At 40.5% G+C, this 27,397-nt stretch overlaps 1 protein-coding gene across 4 annotated transcripts in view; it reads right to left on the reverse strand.

Moving 5' to 3' along the window:
- The window catches only part of MYZAP (myocardial zonula adherens protein), a 125,622-nt gene that overhangs the window by 19,382 nt on the left and 78,843 nt on the right, over window positions 1-27,397 (reverse strand). For 3 of the 4 annotated variants that reach the window (XM_032621448.1, XM_032621444.1, XM_032621446.1), the window contains exons 11-12: window positions 21,294-21,377; window positions 6,653-6,753 (exon numbers count right to left, since the gene is read on the reverse strand). In XM_032621448.1, coding sequence (XP_032477339.1) covers window positions 6,653-6,753; window positions 21,294-21,377 — 185 coding nt within the window. Of the gene's footprint in view, window positions 1-6,652; window positions 6,754-21,293; window positions 21,378-27,397 lie in introns of those variants that run through there. The other variant, XR_004348286.1, reaches the window with a different exon arrangement.

Below are 27,397 nucleotides of genomic sequence, written 5' to 3' on the forward strand. Positions count from 1 at the left end.
CCTGACCAGGTAATTTAGTGGAGTGCCAGGGGCAGGAGCCAGATGGCAATTTGTGCCAACTCCTGTGCAAATGCCACAGAACGGAAATAGTCTCTGGTGACACTATCCTAAAAGCCCATAAAATTCAGAAATACTGATGAAGATGAAACCTCTGGTTTCAAAAACAGGCTCTCATATCCTCCCTTTCAAAAAGAAGTGAGGTATTTTATTTAGTTGAGTACTAGGAAACAACGGGTTTTTAAGAACACAAATAATTTCAACCCCAGAATGAAAATTCAGCCATTTTCTTTTCAGCCATTTTCTAGCCACATTAAGGCTATTGTTAACCTTCTATTAATCCATAAAGGGGCAGTTCCCTTGGGGGAAGCAATAGCAGAGGCAGCAAATAAAGCTTTGACAGAAAGCTACTTTGTGTTTTGGGTTTTACAACAGAAATATGAAAACGTAGGCATTTTAAAGCACTTACTATGCACTGGGCACTTAAGACAACAAGGAATATTTTTCATTAAATTGTACCTATTAAGACATAATTTATGAGTTCTCTGGAAACAGTTTCACTAAGGGGCGAGAGAAAGTAGTTTTTTTTTTTTGGTGTTCAATATTTTGTTTTCCACTTTTCTCTTTAAATGAAGGCTAGCTGACCTAAAATTGCTCTCAATGGCTTTGATTAATATATATTGAACTTTTCAAATCAAACTCAAGTTTCTCTTTTAAATAGGTGTTTAAAAGCCCCTGAAATCATGGTTGAGTGCCTTCGCACCTCTTCCCTCTCTCCTTGCTTTCCAGAAATCTATGCAACACAAAGATGAGATGAAGGAGGGGGAGAATTTGAGAAGAAACTGGAGGCAGGGGTGGGACTGAGTAGCTTAGAACACTGGTCTACAGGAGGCTGGTGCAGTGGGAGTGGAGAGGTGTGAAGCAAGTCACGAAGGAAAGAGCCAGCCCTGTACGAGTGAGTGATTCCAGGACAAAGCAATTCATGGCTCAAAGGTGACTGCAGAATACTGAGCTTAGGCAACAGGAGCAGTTGGTGGCGGCATCAACAGAAATATGCAAACGTGGTCACTACACTGGGCAATTTATGCCTGTATCTTAATCATCTCAGCAAGTTTAAGGAGGAATTACTGTCAAAATCTATCTTCCCATTCTTGGTAAGGAAATAAATTCAAAGGGGTTAGAGATTTGTCCAAAGCTATAGATATAGCAAGAGGCAGATCCAGGACCCAGACCCAGGTCTAATTTCCAAGCCACCGCTCTTAACCACAACTAGACGATCTGACTTTGATGGGAAAAAACGATGTATTCAGCTATGGATAGGGTGGGTATGAAGATCAAGTGGGGCCCAGCAGGCGGCCAGGAATGAGGACTTGTATGCAAGAGAGAGGTCTGAACTACCTGACAGCGCAGCCACAGGGAAGAAAGAGGTAACTCCATGAGACTGGATGCCATCTTTGCAGGAACGAGTGTCGCCAAGATAGAACCCTTAGGAGCACCCATGGTGGGGATCTGGGAGCAGAAAGAGGAGCCATCCAAGAAGACGGAGGACAGGCCAGGGAAGTAGGGAAGGAACCAGGAGAGGAGAGTCCCACAGGAAGCAGATATTCTTCTGCTTAGGAAGAACCATCAAATGCTACAGAGAGATGGCTCCATTCAACAAATATTGATTGAGGGCCTGCCTGGTGTGAGGCCCTGCTCTTAAGTCAGTCCCAGGAAGGCTGCAGTTAGTGACATGGATGTAAATCCCTGCCCTCACGGAGCTTACCTTCTAGTGAGGAGAGAGAGAATAAACACTAAGAAGCAAAACGTAAGCAAGAATTGCCTCTTTAAAGTCCTTTCTCACTTGGTGTGGACCTGTCATTCATTCTGCCAGTGAATGTTTATTGAGCATAAGGAAAATGCTAGAGTAGGGGATGGGAGCCTAGGGTTCTTGTCCACAGGAGTGCACAGTGCTGGCAGGGACAGGGAAAGTGGTTAGGGAAGGGGACAGAGTAATACAAGGGGCTTAATGGCTATAAGAAAAGGCTGATTTCAGATTTTTTCAGGAGCACATAAAAATAGAGCAGCTCTAATTGTAAGTCAAATGCTATTAGCAGTAGCATAGCATGTAAAAGACTTGCAGGTATATGGAGAAATGGGTCCTAGGTGCCATACTGCTTTACAGCCGTACTGGGCTTTGTGCCCAGTGCCTGGAACACACTGGGATGCCTCTGATGTCACAGCTGACAGAGACCTCCTCATCAATCACTGGGGCTTCCAGAGTGTCCAGAGGGTTCCAAACCACTAATAGTTTAATTAAAGAGCTTGATACATACTGAAGTACTATCCACTTGATTAAGCTATCAATCCATTTAATGAAATCACTTAACAGCCACCAAAATAAATAAGTTAATGTCATAGCACACTCAAATTTACTTATATTTGATACAGTGTCTGGAACAGGATAGAAAGCCTAGAAATAAACCCACACACCTATGGTCAACTAAGGAGAAAAAGACACTCTCTTCAGTAAGTGGTGCTAGGAAAACTGGACAGCTACATGTAAAAGAATGAAATTAGAACATTCTCTAACACCATACACAAAAATAAACCCAAAATGGATCAAAGACCTAAATGTAAGGCTGGACACTATAAAACTCTTAGAGGAGAACACTCTGACATAAATCATAAATCACAGCAATATCTTTTTGGATCTACCTCCTAGAGTAATGAAAATTTAAAAAAATAAATGAGACCAAATCAAACTTAAGAGCTTCTGCACAGCAAAGGAAACCATGAACAAAATGAAAAGACAACCCACAGAATGGGAGAAAATATTTGCAAACAAAGCAACCGACAAGGGATTAATCTCCAAAATACACAAACGGCTCATGCAACTCTATGTCAAAAAAAAACAACCCAATCAAAAAACGAGAAGACCTAAACTAGACATTTCTCCAAAGAAGACATACAGATGGCCAAAAAGCACATGAAAAGATCACTCATGTGATCACTAATTGTCAGAGAAATGCAAATCAAAACTACAGTGACATTTCACACCAGTCAGAATGGCCATCATCAAAGTGTACGAACAATAAATGCTGAAGGGAGTGTGGAGGAAAGGAAATCCTCCTACACGGTGTTGGTGGGAATGTAAATTGGTACAACCACTATGGAAAACAGTATGGACGTTCCTTACAAAACTAAAAATAGGACTACCGTATGACCCAGCAATCCCACTCCTGGGCATATATCTGGAGAAAACCATAATTCAAAAAGATACGTGCACCCCAGTGTTCACTGCAGCACTATTTACAACAGCCAAGACATGGAAGCAACCTAAATGTTCATCAACGGACGAATGGATAAAGAAGGTGTGGTGCATATATACAATGGAATATTACTCAGCCATAAAAAAGAATGAACCTATGCCATTTGCAGCAACATGGATGGACCTAGAGATTTTCATACTAAGTGAAGTCAGACAAAGACAAATATATGATATCACTCATGTGGAATCTAATTTTAAAAAATGATACAGATGAACTTATTTACAAAACAGAAACAGACTTACAGATACTGAAAACTTACGGTTACCAAAAGGGAAATGTGGGCAGAAGGGATAAATCAGGATCTTGGGATGAACATACACACACTACTATATGTAAGACAGATAACCAACAAGGACCTACTGTATAGCACAGAGTACTCTACTCAATATTATGTGATAACCTGTATGAGAAGAGAATCTGAAAAAGAATGAATATATGTATATATAACTGAATCACCTTGCTGTATACCTGAAACTAACACATTGTAAATCAACTATACTCCAATAAAATTTTTAATACTTGAGCCAGTGTCTTACATGTAAAATCAGAGTTTTGATTTGGATAATAGGGATACTAGCTATTATTTATTAAGTTCCTAACTTTGGTCCAGTTACCATGCTAAATGCTTTATATACATGTTTTCATTTAATCCTCTTCACAACCCTATAAGATTTGATATTGTCATCTTCATTCCCATTTTAAGGATGAAATCACAGAGGTTTAAGAGAGACTGAGTAACTTGCCCAGCAGCTGACTGGGCAGGGAACCCACAGCCTGAGCCTTCCCAACTGGACTGCACTGCCAAGTTCTCTGCAGGAGAACAGGGGAGTAAGAACAAAACTCATCTGCATAACTGAGGCTTAAATTCATTACTTTTCTGGAACCTGTTTTTAAAATATTCTGGAAAACACCGTGGAATCTTCTTATTAGTTAGATGCAAGTCTGAAGTCCAAGTGAGGACCAGGAATTGTATTAGAACAGACGTGACACAATTTAGCAGCTCTCTATTGAGTATTTTAAAACTACAGATGTACCATACCAGGACTCCAAAGGTATGGTTCAAATCCTGGCTGTGTGGCTTCTAGTGAATCCCTTTATCTCTCTGGGCCTCAATTTTGGTGTCTATAAAACAGGGAGATTAAACTAGGTCAGGGGGTTCTAATTTGATTTTGACAACAGAGCTCTTTTATTCAAGCAAAATCTTACTTGGAATCTTAACATATAAAACACACTAAAAGCTGAGTTTGTGAGATTGTTTTTTTTGAGGGGGGAAGGTCCCCACAGGCCAGCTCCTTGCTCACCTCCTCAGCCCTGGAGGCCCCTCCCGGAGCCCTAGCACAGAGCACGCAGTTCCAAAAAGCACAGGTGGAAAACCACTGCCCTGAATCACCTCTCAAGATGCTGTGCTCCTCGCCACCCAGACGTGCACAGCGTCTGTCACATAGTAGGCACTTCATAAATATTTGTGAGGAAACGAATGAAATATTACTTTGCCTTTTCGGAAATGTGGATACGTAGTTTTCATTTCCTCTGCTGATTGACCCAGGTAGTTAAAGTGCTAAGATGGATCTTGGGGGAAACCAAATGTTACATTTATGGAAAAGCTGCTTTTAGATACTAAAGTGGCTTCCAAGTTCAGCGTGGCCATAAGTTAAAGGTCTGTCAGCACTTCCATTATGAAAACCACTTTGTGGTTTCATAACTTAGCCGTAAAAGTTTGCTTCAGGCTATCCCTCGGCATACAAATTGAAAACCTTGCTTTAAGCCAAAATGTGGGAATTAGAAAACAAACAATTTATTGGTTTCAGACGTAGTTTTGTACCCGTCTTAACCAAATAAGATTTATTATGTGGGCAATTAGAGGGAACTAAACCACTTGGTTCTTGAAGAATAAAAAAGGAGGAAAATAGCCAAACTATTTATATTTTAAAAGTTGTGCCTGGACATGATCAATCATTCTTTTGGGTCCTATTTTTATCAATTACTTTGTCCCCTGCACTGATGAGACCTGGAGTCTATTTACACATTCTTTTTCCTTCTTTTTTTAAATAAACATTTTCTGTTAATGACATCAGAATGATAAAATAGCCTTGTTTTTACCAAAAAGCAAGCAACATAAATGAGAATAATGTCAAAAAAAAAAAAAAAGCTTAATCCTGCTTTTGGTAAATACTTTGAGAACGGCAAGTGGCTCATTTTAATGAACAAAAAAGACATCAGTAATGAATAAAATAGGGAAGGAGATGAGACATTATTCCTCAATGTTAGAGCTGGTTAGAGCTGAGAAGTCACCTAGTCAACTGACTTAACAGATTGGGAAACAGAGGCCTCAGCAAAGAGAGACCAGCCTGAACACATCCTGCGACTACTAACCTCAAGGATGAGAACCAGGTCTTCTACAGCCCAGTCTGGCCATCAGCTCATCCCTGTTTCCCACCCATGTAACCATTCAAGGCCCGGAGCCTACATTTTTCTGACCTACTAATGTCTAACATGACACACACACAAATGCCCCTAGTCACATAAAAATACACCTTCCCACGCACAGTGTATGAGGCACTTTGTGACTTTGGTTACCTCAGTCACAAGCTACGTACCATCAGTGTCCTTGTTATCAACTTGTTTTCTGTCCTCTTTGGGCCAAGCACAGTTTTGAGCACCTAGAGACAGTGGGTTGGTTACTGGGTCTCGCTGATCTGACTATGGAGAGACCCAGGTTCTGGGCTTGTGAGCAGCTTAATAACACATGGCTCAGTCCTCTAGCTCAGAAATGCAACTGAACAAGCCAGGTTATAGTTACTGTTTATCTGCTCATGACTGAAGCGGATCATGTATTTCTGAATCTGGTCCAATGCTTGACAACACTCTGTTACAGTACTGGGGAACAGACAGATTCTGTTCGAGGTTTAGAGCCTCCCTCCTCTGTTACTAAAGCACATCATTGAAAATGTCTGCCTGCACGTCTGACTTCTCTTGCAGACTGCACTCTGGGGCAGGAACCCAATCTCATTCCTCTCTCTGTCATCACTGGCACAGGGAAGGTACTCAACAGATATTTGTTGAATGAACAAATGAATGAATAAATGAAGGACCAGAGGCATGCATTCACTGATAGGGCCCATCTCTCTCTGAAGTGGCTTCCCCAGGTCTCTCCTTCTCCACCCCTTGTGCCCTGCACAATCTCCCCACTCTGCAGAAGCCAGTCAGACCCTCAGCAGCCACGACTTTTCTTTGCAGAAGTACTTTTGAGAGAAAGAATGCAATTCTGGGAATAACAGCCCAGGAAAGTATTTTCTTAAGTCAAAGGGGAATTTCAGTTGGAAAACCAGGAAATTCTTAAATACCTGGGTAGAAGATCACAGCCCACTCCAACCTCTCTGGTTTCCACTTCAGTCTTGGGCTGGGTTTCTGTTAAATAGTCCAACCTGCTTTGTAGTTCATTATTCTAGAGATGAGGAAAAAAGTACTTTCAGTAAAGCAATTACGTTCCCCCACAAATACGTATGATACAATTTATATGTATTATCTGGATTTCCCCCTAGACACAGACATCTGTCTATCACAATGTATTTATTAAGCGACTCTTACACGGTAGGAATTGAAGAAATACATTGATTGAATCCTTACAGATAGAGTGCATAGACATACATATGTATCCAATTTTACCTAAATGGAAACAAACAAAAATATCCTACTCTATACCATTATTTGCTGCTTTTCCCCACTCAACAATTTGTTGTGACTCTTTCCATGTTTATTAGTTTTCTTTTTATGTCAACAAATTATTTTAATGGGTTCATAGCATTCCATTGTATGGATCTACATTATTTATTTAACTAGTCTCTTATTGATGGCATTTAGATGTTTATCACTTTTTCTGCAATTATAAATAAGGTACAGCTCATGTTTTAATACTCCCTCATTAAATATAAAATGAGTAAGTCGGGCTTCCCTGGTGGCGCAGTGGTTGAGAGTCCGCCTGCCGATGCAGGGGACAAGGGTTTGTGCCCCGGTCTGGGAGGATCCCACATGCCGCGGAGCGGCTGGGCCCGTGAGCCATGGCCGCTGAGCCTGCGCGTCCGGAGCCTGTGCTCCGCAGCGGGAGAGGCCACAACAGTGAGAGGCCCGCGTACCGCAAAACAAAAAACAAAAACAATAAATAAAATGAGTAAGTCTATTAATTTACTGGGAAATACCTCTGTAACTTAATAATTAGTATTTCATAGGTGTGGAAAATTCAGAATCTCAAACATATAAAGTAGAACAAGTTCCTTGGGATTAAAATTAGCATTCTAAATAGTTTCTTTTCAGGCCAGAGCCAAACATTACATAGGTTGATGATTAGATGCTCAGGAATTGGAAATTTGCCCCGTGGGGAAATGAAGGACAAGGGAGCAAGAGTGTTGAGGGTTTTGAAATGAAAATAGATGAAGTGTTGGACTTCCCTCATGGCACAGTGGTTAAGAATCTGCCTGCCAATGCAGGCGACACGGGTTCGAGCACTGGTCCGGGAAGGTCCCACATGCCACGAAGCAGCTAAGCCCGTGCACCACAACTACTGAGCCTGCCCTCTAGAGCCCGCGAGCCACAACTGCTGAAGCCCACGCGCCTAGAGCCCATGCTCCACAAGAGAAGCCACCGCAATGAGAAGCTCGCACACCGAGCGCGGCCCCCACTCGCCGCAACTAGAGAAAAGCCCGCATGCAGTAACAAAGAGCCAATGCAACCAAAAATAAGTTAATTAATTAAATTTAAAAAAATAGATGAAGTGCTGGTGCTTAAAATCCAAAGCCCAAAAAGACACATTTAAAAAAATTCAGAGATTTTTGGATTTTTTTTAAGTTATTCTATATATTTTCTGTAATACTAGACTAAATTTTCATGAGGCAGTGACCGTAACTATCTTTCTGGCTGTATTATCAGAGCATGCGTGGTATGTAGGAGACGCAAGATAAATATTTATTGAATAAATGTATATATGCTTTTAAAATGAGCATTTTATTTGCATAACTAGAAACAAATTAAGCATTTGTCTTTTCTTTTTAAGTTGGAGCTGAAGCTAAGGCACTGTATTCCAAGACACTAGACAACACATGAAAGCTGAAAAGTTCTTTGGAAACAGAAGCTCATTTGTTTTGAAACAGCTCCTGCTCTGAATGTCTGATACCAAGGTGCAAAGCAGCAGCTCTGGTACAAACTCATGTTCTGCAGGATGTAAAGGTCTAGGAATCCCTTCCGATAAATGGGAAACAGTAGAAAGGAAGAGAATGCATTCCAGGTTCCCTAGCAGCTGACAAGCCATGACAGATCTGTGGGCTCTGCATCTGTCACCTGGTGCTCAGTATGGGAGAATGGTGCTGGCTAACTGCCAGGGGTTCCTCACCATTTACACACACACACACACAGACACACACACACAGCCGAAAATATTTGAACTCTTCCATTCATATGGAAAGAAAAGGCCTGCCTATTAACAAGCTTCAGCAATCCTACTGTTTTATCCTTTCTTAATGTAGACTTTAGTCATGAGGATTTCTTAAAATGCTGGGCTGAGTTCCTATAGTTAGGGGGCATAAAAGACAAAGTTAGCAAGCGTGCCCCAACTGGTATACAGTGAATAGTGTACTGGTAGCCCCAATTCCTTTGTTCTATTCCAGAGGAACTCTATGTGTACGCATCAGCTATCCACTGAAGCACTGATACAAAAACTTATACGCTTAAAAATGTAATACTATCAGTTAAAAACAATAAAACCCTGAGTATGTATCAGGTAGTATGTAAAATCAGGTAGGGGGAGGATGTTGGCAGTTAAAGAAATAGGTCGTGATTTGCAGCCTTTGAGGAGCTCAGTCTTTTGCAGATAGAGACACCTAAGCAGAAAATCACAGAACAAAGTCACAAGTCCCATGCCAGAGGGACGTAGAGAATATTATGGGGTGATTCAGAGGGGATGCCTAACTCAAAATGGGGAAAAGGACTGAATTGCCTGTGAAGATTTCCTGGAATTATGCAAGGGGAAGAGAGTAAGGGAAACAAAAGGGATAAGTAATCCAGAATTATGGAAACATACCAGATTGAGAACAGGCACCTGACTGCAGTACACAGGAGGGCAGGAGTTGCTTATAAAGGACTATGTATGCCATTACCAAAACTCCACACCCAATCCTACAAGACCAAGGTCAAGATTTTATTTCAAACACTTGGGCTCTGAGTGGAAATTATATTGGAAGGAAATAAAACTATAGGCAAGGAAGATCAATCAAGGAGGTCATTGCAACTTTCCAGGTAGAGTGAGAGCTGCACTTCAAGTATACAGGAGTAAGTGCTTAATGAACAGATCCTCCTTCAAAGAACAGCTATCAACCTTGGACAAAAGATAACTGCTGAGGTCTTTAAAGACTCAACAAGGATGGGCAAGTTTTAGAGGGGAGGTAAAGCTTGGAGCAAATGACAAGCACTGAATGGGTTCTTTGTGATTCATTTTTTTTGTTTGCAGCTTTGCCCAAGGGCAGTACAGTCACGGTGCTGGCAGCACAGACACAGTAAAAATTCAACAGAAAAATCACCTTTCTGGTAGAAGGAAACCAGTAGGAGTCTACGGGATAGAAGAATAACCAGGGTTACCAAGAGTAAGGGGGAAGCCAAAAAGGAAGGGTCAGAGAAGACTGAAATTCTGAACTCTGTATATAAACACAGTTCGAGTCTCTGGGAGACCCCTGAACCACGTATGTGTGGGGCAAAGTAAAATAAGTATGCAGCCAAGGCTTAAAGAACTGAACTGAGATCTAAGCCATCACCCACTACATTATGGCAGGGTGCAATTGAGTCTAACCAGATTCTTTACCTTTTAAAACAATCACAAGCCTATTTTCCTTTATATCACTGATGAAGGAGTAAAAAAAAAAAAAAACAAAAAACCAGAAAGAAATAGAAAATATAAATAGAAAACAAATGGTAACTTTAGAACAGAAAAATACAATGCTTGAAATTTAAAAATCACTAGATTGCCTTAAAAAAAGAATGGATATGACAAAGGAAGGAGTCAGTAGTAAACTTGAGGACACAGAGACACAGTAATAGAAATCAATCAAAATAAGATAAAGAAAATGTTGAAAATAATAAATGGAACTTCATAGAACTGTGGGACAATTTCTAAAAGCCTAACATAGAGATGCTGGAATCACAGAAGGAAAGAAGGGAGAAACTTGAGAAAAAAATATTCAAAGAAATAATGGCTAGGAAAAAAGAAAGAAAGAAAAGCACTTACTGGTTTTCCAGATACTTTTTGGGGGGGCGGGGGGGAGAAAAGAAATAATGCCTGAAATTTTCCCATATTTGGTGAAAGACATAAGTATACAAATTCAAGAATCTCACCAAACCCAGACAGAATAAATTCAAAGAGAAGCATACCTTGGCAAATCAGAGTCAAACTACTGAAAAACACAAAGAAAAACCTTGAAAGCCATCCTGTTACATATAGGGGAACGATAATTTGAATTACCAAAAGTTGCTCATCAAAAACTACAAAAGCCAAAAGGGAGTGAGTACTAAAAGAAAGAAACTGTCAAACTAGAACTCTATATATTTTAGTAATGAAGGTGAACTAGAGGCGTTACTTTAAAATAAGAAAAACTAAGTGGATTTGTCCCCAGCTGGCCTGCTCTATATAAAATGCTAAATAAAAGTTCTTCGGGGGCTTCCCTGGTGGCGCAGTGGTTGAGAATCTGCCTGCCAATGCAGAGGACACGGCTTCGAGCCCTGGTCTGGGAAGATCCCACGTGCCGCGGAGCAACTGGCCCCGTGAGTCACAATTACTGAGCCTGCGCGTCTGGAGCCTGTGCTCCGCAATGGGAGAGGCCGCGATAGTGAGAGGCCCGCACACTGCGATGAGGAGTGGCCCCCACTTGCCGCAATTAGGGAAAGCCCTCGCAGAGAAACGAAGAGCCAACACAGCCAAAAATAAATAAATAAATAAATAAATAAATAAATAAAAAAAAAAAAAAAAAAAAGTTCTTCGGGCTGAAGAGAGATGATACTGGAAAGAAACTCAGGTTTTCAGAAACGAGTAAAGAACATCAGAAATAAATACTATATGAGTAAACATAAAAGATGATTATTTTCTCTTAATTTCTCTAAAATACCTATGACTGTTAAAAACTATAACAATGTACTGTGGGTTTATAGTATATATAAGATACAATACATGAGATAACTCTTAACAGCAGGGGAAGGGGTAGATGGACCTCATCATTGCAAGACTTCTACATTTTTCATGAAATGGTACTATATTACCTCTAAGTGAACTGTGAACACATAATGAAGTATATTGTAGTACCTAGAGCAACCACTAATATATTAAAGACACAGAAAATGCCAATAGATAAATTAAAATGGAATTCTAAAAAATACTGGAATAATCCAAAAGAATGCAAGAGAGGGGAACAAGACAAAACAAACCAGAGGAACTAAATAGAAAACAAATAATAGGGACTTCCCTTGTGGCACAGTGGTTAAGAATCCACCTGCCAATGCAGGGGACACGGGTTCGAGCCCTGGTCCGGGAAGATCCCACATGCCGCAGAGCAACTAAGCCCGTGCACCACAACTACTGAGCCTGCGCTCTAGAGCCTGCGAGCCACGACTACTGAAGCTCGTGCGCCGGCTCCGCAACAAGGGAAGCCATCGCACAGCAACAAAGACCCAACGCAGCTAAAAATAAAATAATAAAATGAAATAAAAAAAGTAATCAAATAATAATAATAAAATGGCAGACCCAAATAAATTGAGCCGTATCAATAATAATTGTCAATGGACAGTATACTTCAGTATAAGACAGAATATCAGAATATATAAAAAACACCAAGACCTAACTATATATTGTCGATAGGAGATGTATTGAATATTTACCTTAAGTAGAGAGACACAGATCAGTTAAAAATAAGTGGATGGAAAAAGATATACCATACAAACAGTAAACATAAGAGGGCAGAAAGGGTAATATTAATACCAGATGAAATAGACTTCAAGACAAAGAGTATGAACAAAGGTAGCGACCACCATTTCATAATAATGAGATCAATTCATCTCCAAAACACAACAATCAAAAATTGTGTACCTAATAACAAAGCTTCAGAATATATGAAGTAAAAAAATAACAAAATTAAAAAAGAAAGAGACAGTCTAAAGCCATAGCAAGGGATTTTAACACCCCTCTCAGCAACAGAACAATTATACAAAAACCAGTAAAATCATAAACAATTTAAACAATATTATCAACGACCTAAATCTTATTGGTATTTATAGAACACACAAAAAGAGCAGAAGACTTTTTTCTCTTTTTTTTTTTAACAATATTCAACCAAGAGAAACCATATGCTGAGCCATAAAACAATTCTCCATAAATTTAACAGAATGAAAACCATACAAAGTATGTTCCAGGACCACGACAAATTAGAAATCAAAACCAATAAGATACCTAAGAACACCTCAAATATTTGGAAGTTAAACAACACACTTCTAAATAATCCGTAAGTCAAAGAAGAATCTCAAAGGAAATTAGAAAACATTTTGATATGCTGAATACAGCATATCAAAACTTGTAGGTTGCAGCTGAAGCAGAGCTCAGAGGGACAGTTAGAGCTTTAAAGGCTTATATTTAAAAAGAAAGGACTAAAATCAGTGACCTAAGGTCTACCTCAAGAAGCTAGAAAAAGAAGAGCAAAGTAACACCAAAATAATTACAAGGCAGGGAATATAAATATCAGAGCAAAACTCAATAAAACAGAAAACAGCTAATAGAGAATATCAACAAAGCCAAAAGCTATTTTAATTTTTTTTTAAAACAGCAAATTGATAACACTCTAGCTAGACTGATCAAAGAAGGGGGAAAGGGGACAAATGATCAATATCAGAAATTAAGGAGACATTAAAAGGAAACAGTTGGATAGCTATGGTGAAAAAAGAATATCAATCCTTACTTCACACAAAACACAAAAATTAACTCCAAATGGATCTTAGATCTAAATTGAAAAGAAAATGAAAAAGCAGGTCATGAAATGGGAGAAAATATTCACAGTACATATATCTGACAAAGAACTGGTATCCAGAATACATAAAGAACTCTTAGCAACTCAGTAAATAAGAAAAGTAAAAAAACTCAGTAAAATAATGGGCCAAAGATTTGAACAGACACTTCAAAAAAGAATATATACAAATGGCCAGCAAGCATTTAAAACACGCTCAGCATCGCTAGTGACCATGGAAATGCAAATAAAAACCACAATGAGATACCACCACACACCCTCTAGAATGGCTACATTAAAAAGACTGATAGGACTTCCCTGGTGGCAAGGGTCCGCCTGCCGATGCAGGGGACACAGGTTCGTGCCCCGGTCCGGGAAGATCCCACATGCCGCGGAGCGGCTGGGCCCGTGAGCCATGGCCGCTGAGCCTGTGCTCCGCAACGGGAGAGGCCACAACAGTGAGAGGCCCGCGTACGGCCAAAAAAAAAAGACAGTACTAAGTCAGGATGAGGATGTGGAGAAACTGGAACATTCCAACTCCTGGTGGGAAGGTAAAATATATGACTCCTTTGATAAACTAACAGTTTCTTAAAAAGTTAAACCTGTATCTACCATACATCACAGCCATTCTATTACTAGGAATTTACCCAACAGGAATAAACCATATGTCCACACAATGACTTGTAATGTTCACAGCAGCTTTATTCACAATAGCCCCAAACTGGAAACAACCCAAATGTATATCAACAGGGGAATGGAGAAATAAACTGTGGAATCTTAATACAATAAAAAATATTCTGGGGCTTCCCTGGTGGCACAGTGGTTGAGAGTCCGCCTGACGATGGAGGGGACATGGGTTCGTGCCCCGGTCCGGGAGGATTCCACATGCTGCGGAGCGGCTGGGCCCGTGAGCCGTGGCTGCTGAGCCTGCGCGTCCGGAGCCGGTGCTCTGCAGCGGGAGAGGCCGCAGCAGTGAGAGGCCCGCGTAACAAAAAAAAAAAAAAAAAAAAAAAAATATTCTGCCACAAAAAAGAATGCATATAACACGGATATATCTCAAATCCTTGTGCTGAGTGAAAGAAGCTAGCTAGACACAAAAGAACACACAACTATATGATTCCATTTCTACAAAATGCAAGCAAGTCCAAAAAAGATCCCTGGTTGCCTGGGGGTGAATGGAGAGATGGACTGCAAAAGGGAAACAGAGAGAGGCCTTTGGGGAATGATGGAAATGTTTTATACCTTGACTGTAGTGGTGGTTTCACAGGTATATACAACTGTCAAGATTCATTAATTTATATACTTTTTAAAATTTAGGTTTAATTGACATAACATTATATTAGTTTCAGCTGTACAACATAATGACTTGGTATCTGTACACACTGCAAAATGATCACCACAGTATGTCTAGTTAACATTTGTCACCGCACGCTTTAAAAAGATGCAGCTTTATTTACATGAATTAATACAAGGTTGACAAGACAGAAAAAAAGATGATGAGAGCCTGAATATGGGCACTAGGAGGAAATTAGAGAGGGATGACAGAAATACTTAAAAAAAGGACAGGTCTTGATACAGGAAAGCAAGGACACTCCACTCTGAGTCTTGCCAACTATGACTAAAGAGCAGCCTCAGCTGGCCGCCTGGCCCGTGCTGGGGAAGAGATTGCTTCCAGGACCGAGAATCAGGTTCCAGGGTTTTCCTTTCAAATACCACCACCTTGTGTCGAGCTGTGAAATACAGACCACCCGGGGGCTTGGGAGGCTGTGCGCCTTCCCGAAAAGAAGGACCTGGTATGGCACCTCTTGGCATTTTGGGGAAATTATGTCAAATGAATGGCAGCTGCCTCCTCCCCCAGCTCCCTCAGGCCCAGGGGAGGGAGCAGCCGGGGCTGTAACACATGCACTAAACAAGAATGCATGTCCAGGAAAACTCGTACATGGTGCCTGGTGCTGCCGCCCTAGCATTGCACAGAAGATTCATAATTGACCCAGGAATGCACAGCAGACACACTGAGAGGTTTATGTGTAACACAACACACATTAAATGCAGGATGGACAGAACCAAGACTCCTTGAGCTGAAAGTTGAGAATTTTCAGCAGAGAAAAACGAAATGGAATCTGTTCAGATTTAGAAAGCTGGTCAACCTTATGAAGATAGACACTCATAATTTTATTTTAATAAAATTTTCTATATTGGAAATAGGGGATGGGATAGTTCTTCTTCAAGAGATGAGTGAATAAAAAGTTATTTGGAGAAAAAATAGAATGGGCATATTTTCACATCAGACAGATTTTTGAATCAGTTGATGAAAACGTAGTCTATGGGGCCAGGCTAGCGCAAACTTCTAGGGATCTGATGGGGGTGGGAGTAGCAAAACAGAATGAGTTTTAGCACTGGTAAGTACAAATGATGATTTCAGGGACCAAAATCATCTACATTCTCTATTTAAAAGAAGGAGGAGGACGAGAAGGACAAAGAGGAAATATATATCATTAACAATAAAAGGAGTTCCTGGGACCTAGCCATCGAAGAAACAGTAAAGACATGGCATTTACTGTGAGCCATGTACTTTTCTAATCACTTAGTGTTAACTAATTTAGCCTTCATAACAACTCTGTGGAGAGGACTCCCTTAGCAAACTAAGGCACAGAGCAGTTAAGTAACTTGCTCCAGACCACATAACTAGTAAGTGACAGAGCCGACAGTAGAACTCAGGCAGTCTAGCTCCAGAGTCTGCAGTTAGGCCCTTAACAGAGGGTAGCTACTTTATTAATAAGATAGGATATAGGAGGTTACCAGCTCTGTCCAACAAAACTTTTCAGAGACACCTGAAACACCACCACTGGCATCATTATGGTTTAAGGCAGGGGATGGAATGTCAAGGTATAAAAAGTCCTGGTGTTAGAATAGGTCAACATAATAGAAATTCTTCGTGGCCCACAGAACCCTGTATTGTAAAACAAAACAATTAGATAAATTTGGAAAATGTCAGTGCAACCTCATAATCGTAAAAAGAAACATTTTCCCCAGTTCCGTCAGTACTAAAATGGGCCTTAAACAACAAGGTTGTACTGTATAGCACAGGAAACTATATTCAATATTCTGTGATAAACCATAATGGAAAAGAATATGAAAAAGAATGTATATATATGTATAACTGAGTCACTTTGCTGTACAGCAGTAATTAACACAAAATTGTAATTCAGCTATACTTCAATAAAAAATAAATTAACAAAACAAAACAAATAAAATGGGCCTAACAGTAGGCACAGCACTTTAGCCTACTACCAACACTCGTGCCCAGACAGCCTGCCGTACACCTCTCCACTAAAACAACCCAGGGCTCCTCGGAGACAAGCCACTGTCATATCTAGGGACAGGACAAAAATGAGGAAACTGAAACGCCTGTTGTTGCCATACAGCAAGAATGACTCCACAAGCATCGGGAACCCTGCTACACAGGCGAGGAAGGTAATGCAGAACTCCCCGCAGCTGAGCTGTGATAATCCCAGTCCAAAAATGGGCAGAAGACCTAAAGAGACTTTTCTCCAAAGAAGATACGCAGGGCTTCCCTGGTGGCGCAGTGGTTGAGAGTCTGCCTGCCGATGCAGGGGACACGAGTTCGTGCCCCGGTCCGGGAAGATCCCACATGCCGTGGAGTGGCTGGGCCCCTGAGCCATGGCCATTGAGCCTGCGCGTCCGGAGCCTGTGCTCCGCAACGGGAGAGGCCACGACAGTGAGAGGCCCGAGTACCGCAAAAAAAAAAAAAAAAAAAAAAAAAAGATACGCAGACTGCCAACAAACCCATGAAAGAATGCTCAACGTCACTAATCATTAGAGAAATGCAAATCCAAACTACAGTGAGATACCATCTCACACCAGTCAGAATGGCCATCCTCAAAAAATCTAGAAACAATAAATGCTGGAAAGGGTGTGGAGAAAAGGGAACACTCTTGCACTGCTGGTGGGAATGTGAATTGGTACAGCCACTATGGAGAACAGTATGGAGGTTCCTTAAAAAACTACAAATAGAACTACCATATGACCCAGCAATCCCACTACTGGGCATATACCCTGAGAAAACCATAATTCAAAAAGAGTCATGTACCACGATGTTCATTGCACCTCTATTTCCAATAGCCAGGACATGGAAGCAACCTAAGTGTCCATCGACAGGTAAATGGATAAAGAAGATGTGGCACATATATACAATGGAATATTACTCAGCCATAATAAGAAACGAAATTGAGCTATTTGTAATGAGGTGGATAGACCTAGAGTCTGTCATACAGAGTGAAGTAAGTCAGAAAGAGAAAGACAAATACTGTATGCTAACACATATATATGGAATTTAAGGGAAAAAAAATGTCATGAAGAACCTAGGGGTAAGACAGGAATAAAGACACAGACCTACTAGAGAATGGACTTGAGGATATGGGGAGGGGGAAGGGTAAGCTGTGACAAAGCGACAGAGAGTCATGGACATATATACACTACCAAACGTAAGGGAGATAGCTAGTGGGAAAGAGCTGCATAGCACAGGGAGATCAGCTCGGTGCTTGTGACCGCCTGGAGGGGTGGGATAGGGAGGGTGGGAGGGAGGGAGACGCAAGAGGGAAGAGATATGGGAACACAGGTATATGTATAACTGATTCACTTTGTTATAAAGCAGAAACTAACACACCACTGTAAAGCAATTATAGTCCAATAAAGATAAAAAAATAAAAAACTAGGAGGAGAAGGAAAAAATTATTGTGGGAACAAGGTGAGTCTGAGAAATGCCTTGTGTTCATGATGTCACTCAAAAGGAAAGTTAATATAAAGTGTAGAGAAAGATAGTTTTAATAGTGAACAAAGATGACAATATGTTACAACTTGTCATCAACTTTTAAAACTAGGAAGCATTAATATATAAGATGATGTCGTTTCTTTTATAAAGTGTTAATTACATGTTTGTTTATAAGATTTCTGTGTTGAGTAGTAAAGAATAACAAAAGGAACTTTAAGTCAGGTCGTCCCAGGACTTGAGGGCCCTTGGAAGGGCTGCTTGGCATTGGTGGTCATACAACAAGCAGGTGGAAATAGGGGCAGACATTCACTGGCATCAGTGGTCACACACAGTTAGCAAGGAGTCAGTCAGCAGTGTGTTTGTAACATCATAAACTACTCACACAGCCTGAAGAGGAAAACCAAGTACCCAAACTCAACCTCATCTCCTAGGAGGTGAAATCTCTACCTAGTCTGACAAAGAACGGTAAAATATTAATAAGGAATGCATACTTTTTAATAGTGCTAAAGATAGGTCAATGCATCCCAATGATTAGGGGTCCTGAGTTTGAATCACCTTGAAGCTACCTAGTCCTATATTGTAAAGCAAGAATTGTGTCTGTCCAAGAATTGGCATCCTCTAGCCTTAGCTATTCGGAGAAGGTATTCCATGTCCTTTGAATCTAAAAGATCACTGCATTTGTCTGGAAAGCGTCAAAATGATGTTAACTAAGGGAAATTGGCCTTCGGAAGATACTAAAAACCAAGAACACAAACAATGAAGAAATAAATTAAACCCAAGATACTTAATATTTTAGAATAAGTTAAAGTGTAAATGTATTATCAAATCTTGACATTTTGTCTACGTTTTATCTGCTGTTTAAGGTGGATGATCAAAAGGAATTAGTCATTCTAAATTTGTAGTAGAATTTAAATAGTTTAATCAACCAAATTTATAATCAATGTTTAAATGCTCAAGGAGTGATGGTTTTCAGACCATTTTTGAATGGCTTATTGGATATACATAGCAGACACAGCCAGACGCACCCATATGCTCTGGACACTCACCATTTCCTGGCATGCCACTTGTGACTCTTTCCCTGGGGCTTCCTCTGCCCCCTGGAGCCCAGTTGGCTCTGCCCAGGGCAGGCCAGAATTGCCACACACACCCAGGAGCCGCCCTCACCAGCTACTGATGGGAGTTAATGGATAAACGCCCTAGCTTTCTGACCTTTTGGTAAGGGTAACTCAGAGGCCAGTGCACATCATCTTCCAGAGATGCCCAGGGCAAGGGAGCAGCAGCTTTCCACAGTGGTAACCTCTGTAAGGCACCCATTATTGGCCTTTGACCTTTCCCTGACTCATTTCTCCCCTCTCCCACTGGGGCTTCCTGAGATCACCTCCCAAATAAACTAGTGGACTCATATCCACATCTCAGAGTCTGGGCAACCTAAACTAAGAGAAGAAAGGAATTTAATAAATTAAGATTAAACAAAGCACACGTATGTGTAAGGAAGGCTCTTCTCAATGCAGAGTACCCCTTGGACATTTCCTAATCTCCCAGGAGGCCTGAGTAGCACAGCCAGGGGAAGGGAAGAGGGGTGGGCACTGTCTTGGGTAACCTGCCGCCTCTCCTGTTGGCGTCTCTTTTCTCCCTCCTGGAACCAGACTCTCTCGGGACCCATGACTTTCACCAGGACACTCACTCTCTGACTCTCACTGGGAAAGTATGATTCCTCCTACAGGGAGCTGTGATTTCAGAGGGCAATCTTAGAAACAGAAATGTCCATTCATAAAGCTGGAGGTGGACTCAGTGACTGCAGAGGGGAAAACAGTGGGACAAGACAAGTGTCCACTTACTCAGCTGTCAGGACACTGAGATTCCTGGGCTTTGAGTCTGCTGCCAGGTCCCCACGGGCCACGAGGGACTTCTGCTTACGACTTTTATAGGCAGCCCCCCCACCACACAGAGTAAATAATGACACTGCTCCCCATCCCTACAAACATGGTGGTTAAGAGCTCAGGCTTACCCATTTCTAACAGTCAGCTTGGGCAGATTCCTTAACATCCCTGAACCTCAGTTTCTCCAGCTACAAAATGGAGGAAACATAATCTAACTCATAGGGCATCGCTCTTAATAAAGAGAAAATGATGGGGTGCTTAGGCATGTCAGGCACTTTGTATGCACTCTCATCGCACGGACACACACGTAGGTACAGTTATCATCCTCAATTTCTAATTCTAAGAAACTTACCTAGGGTCAGCCAGCTAATAAGCAGATCTAGCATTCAAATTTGGGCAAGTCTGATTCCACTCTTAACCTCTAGGTTATACAAAAGATATGCAAAGAAAAAGTGCCCAACACACACTAGGAGCTTAATTACTGTCATTACTTTCCTGTCTTCTTATTTTATTATTCTCTCCTGGGCTGTCTCTCACCCGGGAGGGACTACAAGCGGGGCACAGACAAGGAGAGATTCACGGACGCTCAAAAGCAAGAGGCTCAATGCCAAGTTCTTAATAAATAATCTTCAGAGAAAACAGAAGGCTTCCCCTTCTAGTAACACCTAAGCTTTTAAGGTTCGTCCAACTTCATAATTTCCTTCCCTAGAACCTCCACAAAATCCCCAAAATGCCTTTCTAAAGACCAGAAAGTCAGGAATACTAAATATCTTAAAAGTTCCAGGTGAAATGAGGAGTCCGTCTCTCAGCCTGGCTCTGGTATTAAGCTGTGTGACCTTGAGAAAAGCCACCTGCCTTCTCTGTGCCTTTTTTCTTTTTCTTTTTTTTTTGGTTAACATGGAGATAATAATCCTTGTCTTGCCTTGCTTAAAGTTGTTGAGAGGATCATTGAGAAACGTATGTGAAAATACTTGGCAAATTATAACATACAACACAGATGTGGGGAGTTATCAGTATTCATCAACAGCTTATCAGACTTGCTAAGAAAATTCCTGAATAAGAAAAATGGGAGCCAAAAAGCAGAGGTGAGCAGCAAGGGGTAATGAGGAGAGTCAGATGGTAAAGAAAAACTAGCTGTCAGAACCTCATTTTCAGTGTTGGCAGTTAACCTTCAATCAATTTTATAAGGCCAGGAAATAGCCATATTTTTAATTAAGTGTCGGCGGTAGGCTCAGAAACATAAAATTTAATGATAGGGAAGACCCCAGCTTAAAGAAACACAGCTTCTTACCTCTCCTTCTAAGAACGATATCTTTTCTAAAAGCTGCAATATGAAGAGCTGTTTCTGCTGCACCTTTCTCTTTAGTGATTCAATCTAGAAAGAAACAAATTGGAAATTGTTATCAAAAATGCAGAATTTGTACAAGTTAATCAACTGGAAGAGAAGCCTTTGGTTTTCTTCAAATAGAAACTACACATTGGTTCTTTTGTGTTCCGTGGAATAGTATGAACATGAGGTGCTTCACGGAGGCGGGGCGGGGGGGGTTCTGTGCCCAGGTATGCTTGGGACATCATACGTGGTTGTGGAGTTGTTTCATTAGGTCTGTTTAGCCTAACATTTCTGCACTGATTTTGCTGTGTAACCCTTAGTAACATCCCACTGATGCTCTGGGAAATGCAGACATAACTCTACGTAAAAAAATTATTTCACTTGAATTTATGCAGCAGCCTGCATTTCATACATTCTGCTCTGTTGTTCCTGTTCGTATATTCATATTTGTTCAACTACGTGTCAAAAGTTTTGCTCTGGGAAAAAGGTCACTGTCACTGAAAGTAATAATGAAATTCAGAGGACTGAGGACTCACGTGGCCTGGGTTAAGCGGGGAAGGCTTCTGAAAGACAGAGACTTGAGCTGGGTTTTCACCTTTGTTTTTATACTATATCTATCTTGGACTACTCTAACTTTGTCTTTCATTCACATATCATGTCTCCACAGACACATTGTAGGTTCCCTAAAAGCAGGAACCAGGGTGCTCTCTACCAGGCCATGTCTTGGGCAATAGTGGGAACAGTGTGTAGGTTCGATAAATAACATGTGATTTTGAAGAATGCACTAATTTTCCAACAACCTTTCATATGACATTTGAGCAACTGCAAAATCTTTTTTAAAAAATCCCTCTCTGTGCAAAATGACACAATTCGTATAGAAGGGACTCTAGCGATAACTAAAAGAAGTACAAGTAGGGACTTCCCTGGTGGCACAGTGGTTAAGAATCTGCCTGCCAACGCAGGGGACACGGGTTCCAGCCCTGGTCTGGGAAGATTCCACATGCCGCAGAGCAACTAAGCCCGTGCGCCACAACTACTGAGCCTGTGCTCTAGAGCCCGTGAGCCACAACTACTGAGCCCGCGTGCCTAGAGCCCGTGCTCTGCAACCAGAGAAGCCACCGCAGTGAGAAGCCCACGCACCACAATGAAGAGTAGTCCCCGCTCACTGCAACTAGAAAAAGCCCACGTGTAGCAACGGAGACCTAATGGCAGCCAAAAATTAATTAATTAATTTTTTAAAAAAAGAAGTGTACAATTACATTTAACCTTTGACCCAGCAACTCCACTTCTAGGAATAGATCCCAAAGAATCATTAGCCAAAATATGAAATGACTTGGACACAGGATTTTTGCTTTTTAGAAAACACACACACAAAAACAGAACTCCATCAGTAAGTGCCTGATACATAAACTATGGTTCATCTTAACAATGGATGCCTTGATCTCTAAAACCCTGATACGATATATTTTAAGGAGCAGATGGTATGCTGGCTTTGATGTAAAATTGGTGAAGACATATGAATATATATTTGCAAAATGAAACACTGCAAAGATCAAACAAATCTTAATATTTACCAACAGGGAGAGGGAGGAAATTAGATGGAGGAGACAGAACAGAACAAAGACTTTTGTGATAATACCTTGTTACATAAGTTCAATTTTGAAAGCACATTTTACAGATTCAAAAAATAAAAACCAAAAAGGGGAAAAAAGTGAATCCTAAAATTTGAAAACAAACAGAACAGAAAGAACTTAACCATATATCAAATTGGTTAAACGAATTAATTCAAGTGTTGTTAGGACAAGGTAATTTGACTGGATGTTTTTAGTGGAATGTGTTCTAAAGATAAACAATTGCACTCACTGGGAAAATTTTAGTAGTAATATTGGTATTATATTTTTAAACTATTTGATAGACTGTAGTATAATAACATTTGGAACCAAGATTTTTAGTGTAAGAAAAAGAAATACAAGTACAAAATCAAAGAAAAAAAAAGTTTTGTTAGATTTGAAATGAAAGTGTCAGTATGAATTCATAATCTTTTATTTTCTTTTAAAAAATATACTAGATGAGCCTAAGACACCTTATTCTACCTGAAAACAAGGACATGAAGGGTCTCCCTTGGGGCAAAGATGGGACAATGTGAGCATCAAAAAGAATAATGAGTAAAACACATGGAATATATATTTTTTAAAACCCTGAGTATTTTCTTATTCTTAAAAAAGAAAACCAAAAACAAAGCAGCAATGACAGCTCCTCGGAAATGACAGTGGAACCAACTCCTTACTTAGAAGCTTGGCAATTTGGATAAAAGAAAAAAGCATTTATCCTGCCTTACTTGTACAAACTGCACGTTGAGATTACTAAAAAGTCCCAGTTTATGAAGAAAGAAGTTCTACTCTGCAGAAGAATTCCAGTTAATAAGTGGGGAAGGAATGAGAGAATTCAAAAATCACCATTGTGCGATCCCCTAGGAAATAACTGACTCAAGCAAGCTTCACGGACAGATGAGACAGTGAGGGGCAAAGCCGGCGAGGGACTTTATGACTTTGTTGTGGGCTGTCACCACCTGATCCACCATCAGCCTTAGCATCACCCAAAGTGGGATCACCAGACATTGTGTGCCCCCAGAGCAATACGAAATGAATCACACAGCACCACCCTTGAAGTATTCTCGCCTCCCCGGACAAAACAAAGTTGAAACGGAATCTAATTGAGCTATTAAGGAAACAAAAAGTCAAATTCAGAATGCGGGAACGTTTATAGGACAACTGACTTAGTTCCTGCAATAAGTCACTGGCTGGGGGTAAATCTGAGTTGGGGGTACCGGGGGAGTAAACAGAGCCTATGTTCTAGATTAAAGGACTTCAGAAACCTAACAACCAAATACAGTGGACCTCTCTGTATGCTGACTGGAACAAAATATCAGTTAAGAGACAATTTTAAAGACATGTTGGAAAATGTTATTACAGACTAGTAGTAAATGGGACCAAGGAATTATCATTAATTTTGTTAGGTGTGGCAATAAGCATTATGATTACAGAAGAAAGAGTCCACATGTTTTATTGATGCTTAATGAAGTATACAGGAAACATGCAGAATGTCTGGGATTTGCTTTAAAATAATTGCACAAAGGAAAAAATAAAAGGAAAAGAAGGTGTAGATAAGGCAGATGTGGCCAAATGTTGCTGCTTGTTGAATCTAAGTAATGATTCATCATTACGCTCTTTGTTCTGAGAGAATGTGACATTTTCATGATAAAATATCTTAAATTCCACCTGGTGTCAAAAAATATAATTCTCCGACATGAAAAGCAAACCATATGAAATAGAATACAATAAACATACTTAAGAAGAAAATTGATAATTATTTTTTAAATTAACAATTAAAAACAGTCACTAGTTTTCCTTTCGTACCTATTAAACTTGCCCCAAACTACTGACTGAAGAAATCGGTGTTGGAAGGGCTGGGAGGGATAGCTACTCTCATGTGTTGCAGGTGGTGCTGTAAATTAGAATGACCCTTTGGGCAATGTAGCAATAAATATGAAGAGCCATAAAGCTGTTCATACCCTTTGACCTACTAATCCCACTCCTGGGAATTTATCCTAAGGATATAATTCAGATGTAGGAAGAAAGCTATATATACAAAGATGTTCTTGCTCCAATTATTTATAATAGAGAGAAAATGGAAATAACCTTAATGTCCAGCACTAAAGGAATGGGTGATAAATTATGGACTATCACTCGGATGGAATATATTACACAAACACTAAAAACAAATATATTACAAAATGGAAAAGTGTTTACAAAAAGCCTCAAGGGATAGAAAAACAAGAGTTTACAATGATGAAAGTAAAAGGTGGAAGAAAAGTTAGATAAACAAAATCGTTCCGGGGTTGGGGTAGGATTATGAGCAAAACAAAAGTTTGTTTTGTTTAAATTTCCTTCATTTTTGTAGGAATAATGTGCAAAAATCATCCTTACAGTGTCCCTTTTTCATTCCTTCTTATAGCGTTAGAAATTTTTAAAGCTTTTAAAATCTTTAAATGATAGGTAAAGTGTGTACTGAAATGAACTAAAATATTCCAAGAAGGTCAGGGGTAATACTTCATCAAATAACACAAAAAGTGACTTCACGCACACTAGTTTCACTATCTCTGAAGTGATCAGAGTGCTTTGTGAGTCAAGAGAAGCAAGAGGTGTGGGTTAAGGGCACCCTAATGAACAGCTCACAGGAAGAGACCAAGATGATTCTGCTCACCTTTGTCCCTAGATTTTAGTTTTAAAAAGAAATAAATGCAAAGCAGAGATATCATCTGGAGAGACAGCTGAGGGGAGAACTCTGGGCTAATGCTAGCGTGAGGAGGCATCTCATTCTGGAGAAAAAGAATAGGTCGAGGGAAGGATGTAGGGGATCTGGAGCTTCTGACGACCAGGATCGCGTTTTTCAGCAACTGATGCTTCAAGAAGCGACTGTGCTTTTGCACTAAAAATGGATGCTATGCACACTCATTTGCTTTCATCCTTGAGCATTTCTCATAGAAGCATCTTGTACAGTCCATTCTGTGGCCAGAGCTGACTTGCTCGGATTAGAGAAAAAGGATGCTTAGGTTGGCAGTCAGTTCATGGCTGGCCCCTCATGCCCTAGAAGGGGTGCCAACATTGAACCCCGAGTTACTCCCCCCTGAGGTCTGCTCCTGGAGCACATCCCATGCCCTCTCCCAAGTGCGGCACCCAGTTTCTAAAATAAGCAGGCTCTCATGCGTCTGGGTTTGCTAATATTCTAGGTATTGTCTGACTCCCAAGCCTTTGGTTCTTTTCCACAATATCTAAATCACACATTTGCGTGGAAAATGCTGTTATTTCTGACTGCCAACTTCAAAGAGCCTTGAAATATCGTCTCCTATAGCACCTAGCATGATAAACACTCAAAAATTAGCTACTACTATGTTATTACTGGTATTTCTCCCTCCTTAGATTGTCAGCTTGAGAATAAAGGCCTTGATCATCTTCATATTCTCAGACACTGAATGGACGAATCAAAGAATCCGTCCATCCATTATCTCTAAACAATCCACCCCTTAGACTTCAGGGGCATAGTTGCCTGGAACAGACTCTTGGAGGCCTAGATGAACCAAGACAGACTTGCTAAACACATAAGCTCCAAAGCAGCTCCCAAAATCGGGGGCACCCAAAATCCAGGGGACTATGCAGCCGGTATGCAAGTAAAATCCATTTGGCACCTTTGCTCTCGCTTTTTTTTTTTTTTTTTAAACATCTTTGTTGGAGTATAATTGCTTTACAATGGTGTGTTGTTTCTGCTTTATAACAAAGTGAATCAGCTATACATATACATATGTTCCCATATCTCTTCCCTCTTGCGTCTCCCTCCCTCCCACCCTCCCTATCCCACCCCTCCAGGTGGTCACAAAGCACCGAGCTGATCTCCCTGTGCTATGTGGCTGCTTCCCACTAGCTATCTACCTTACGTTTGGTAGTGTATATATGTCCATGCCTCTCTCTCGCTTTGTCACAGCTCACCCTTCCCCCTCCCCGTATCCTCAAGTCCATGCTCTATGTAAGTTTGTAAATTTGACCTTCAAGAGGTTTACGTACACTTCAAGAATCTGCATTTAAATCTAGCTGTCACCAGGTGGTGGTAAATGACCCAAGTTACCAGGCTGAAGTCAAGGCATTAAGAAATGAGAACTTAGATGAGGTCTGGAAAATGTAGTTACCCAAGAATGTAATCTTCTTGTAACAGTTAAATTTAAATATCAAACAGTAAACCCCCTTAGAGAACAAAGGGAAGAAACCCATCTTGGTAAAATCTAGAACCTTTTAACTGATGTTAACTCATTGAACTGATGTCTAATTTTGTCTTCGTTAGCATGATTTTTTTTTTGTAATTCAAACTATGTATATGTCTTACAGCCTAACTGATAATGCAGGATGCTAGGTTTCTAAGACTACAGGCCAGATTGATATTTAAGGTGGGCGGTGGGGGGGTCATCTGGTTTCTTAAAACTGGAACCGGCTTTTCTTCACATCAGCCACAACTGA

This window comes from Phocoena sinus, chromosome 2, assembly GCF_008692025.1.
Source record: "Phocoena sinus isolate mPhoSin1 chromosome 2, mPhoSin1.pri, whole genome shotgun sequence".
Classification (NCBI taxonomy): Eukaryota; Metazoa; Chordata; class Mammalia; order Artiodactyla; family Phocoenidae; genus Phocoena; species Phocoena sinus.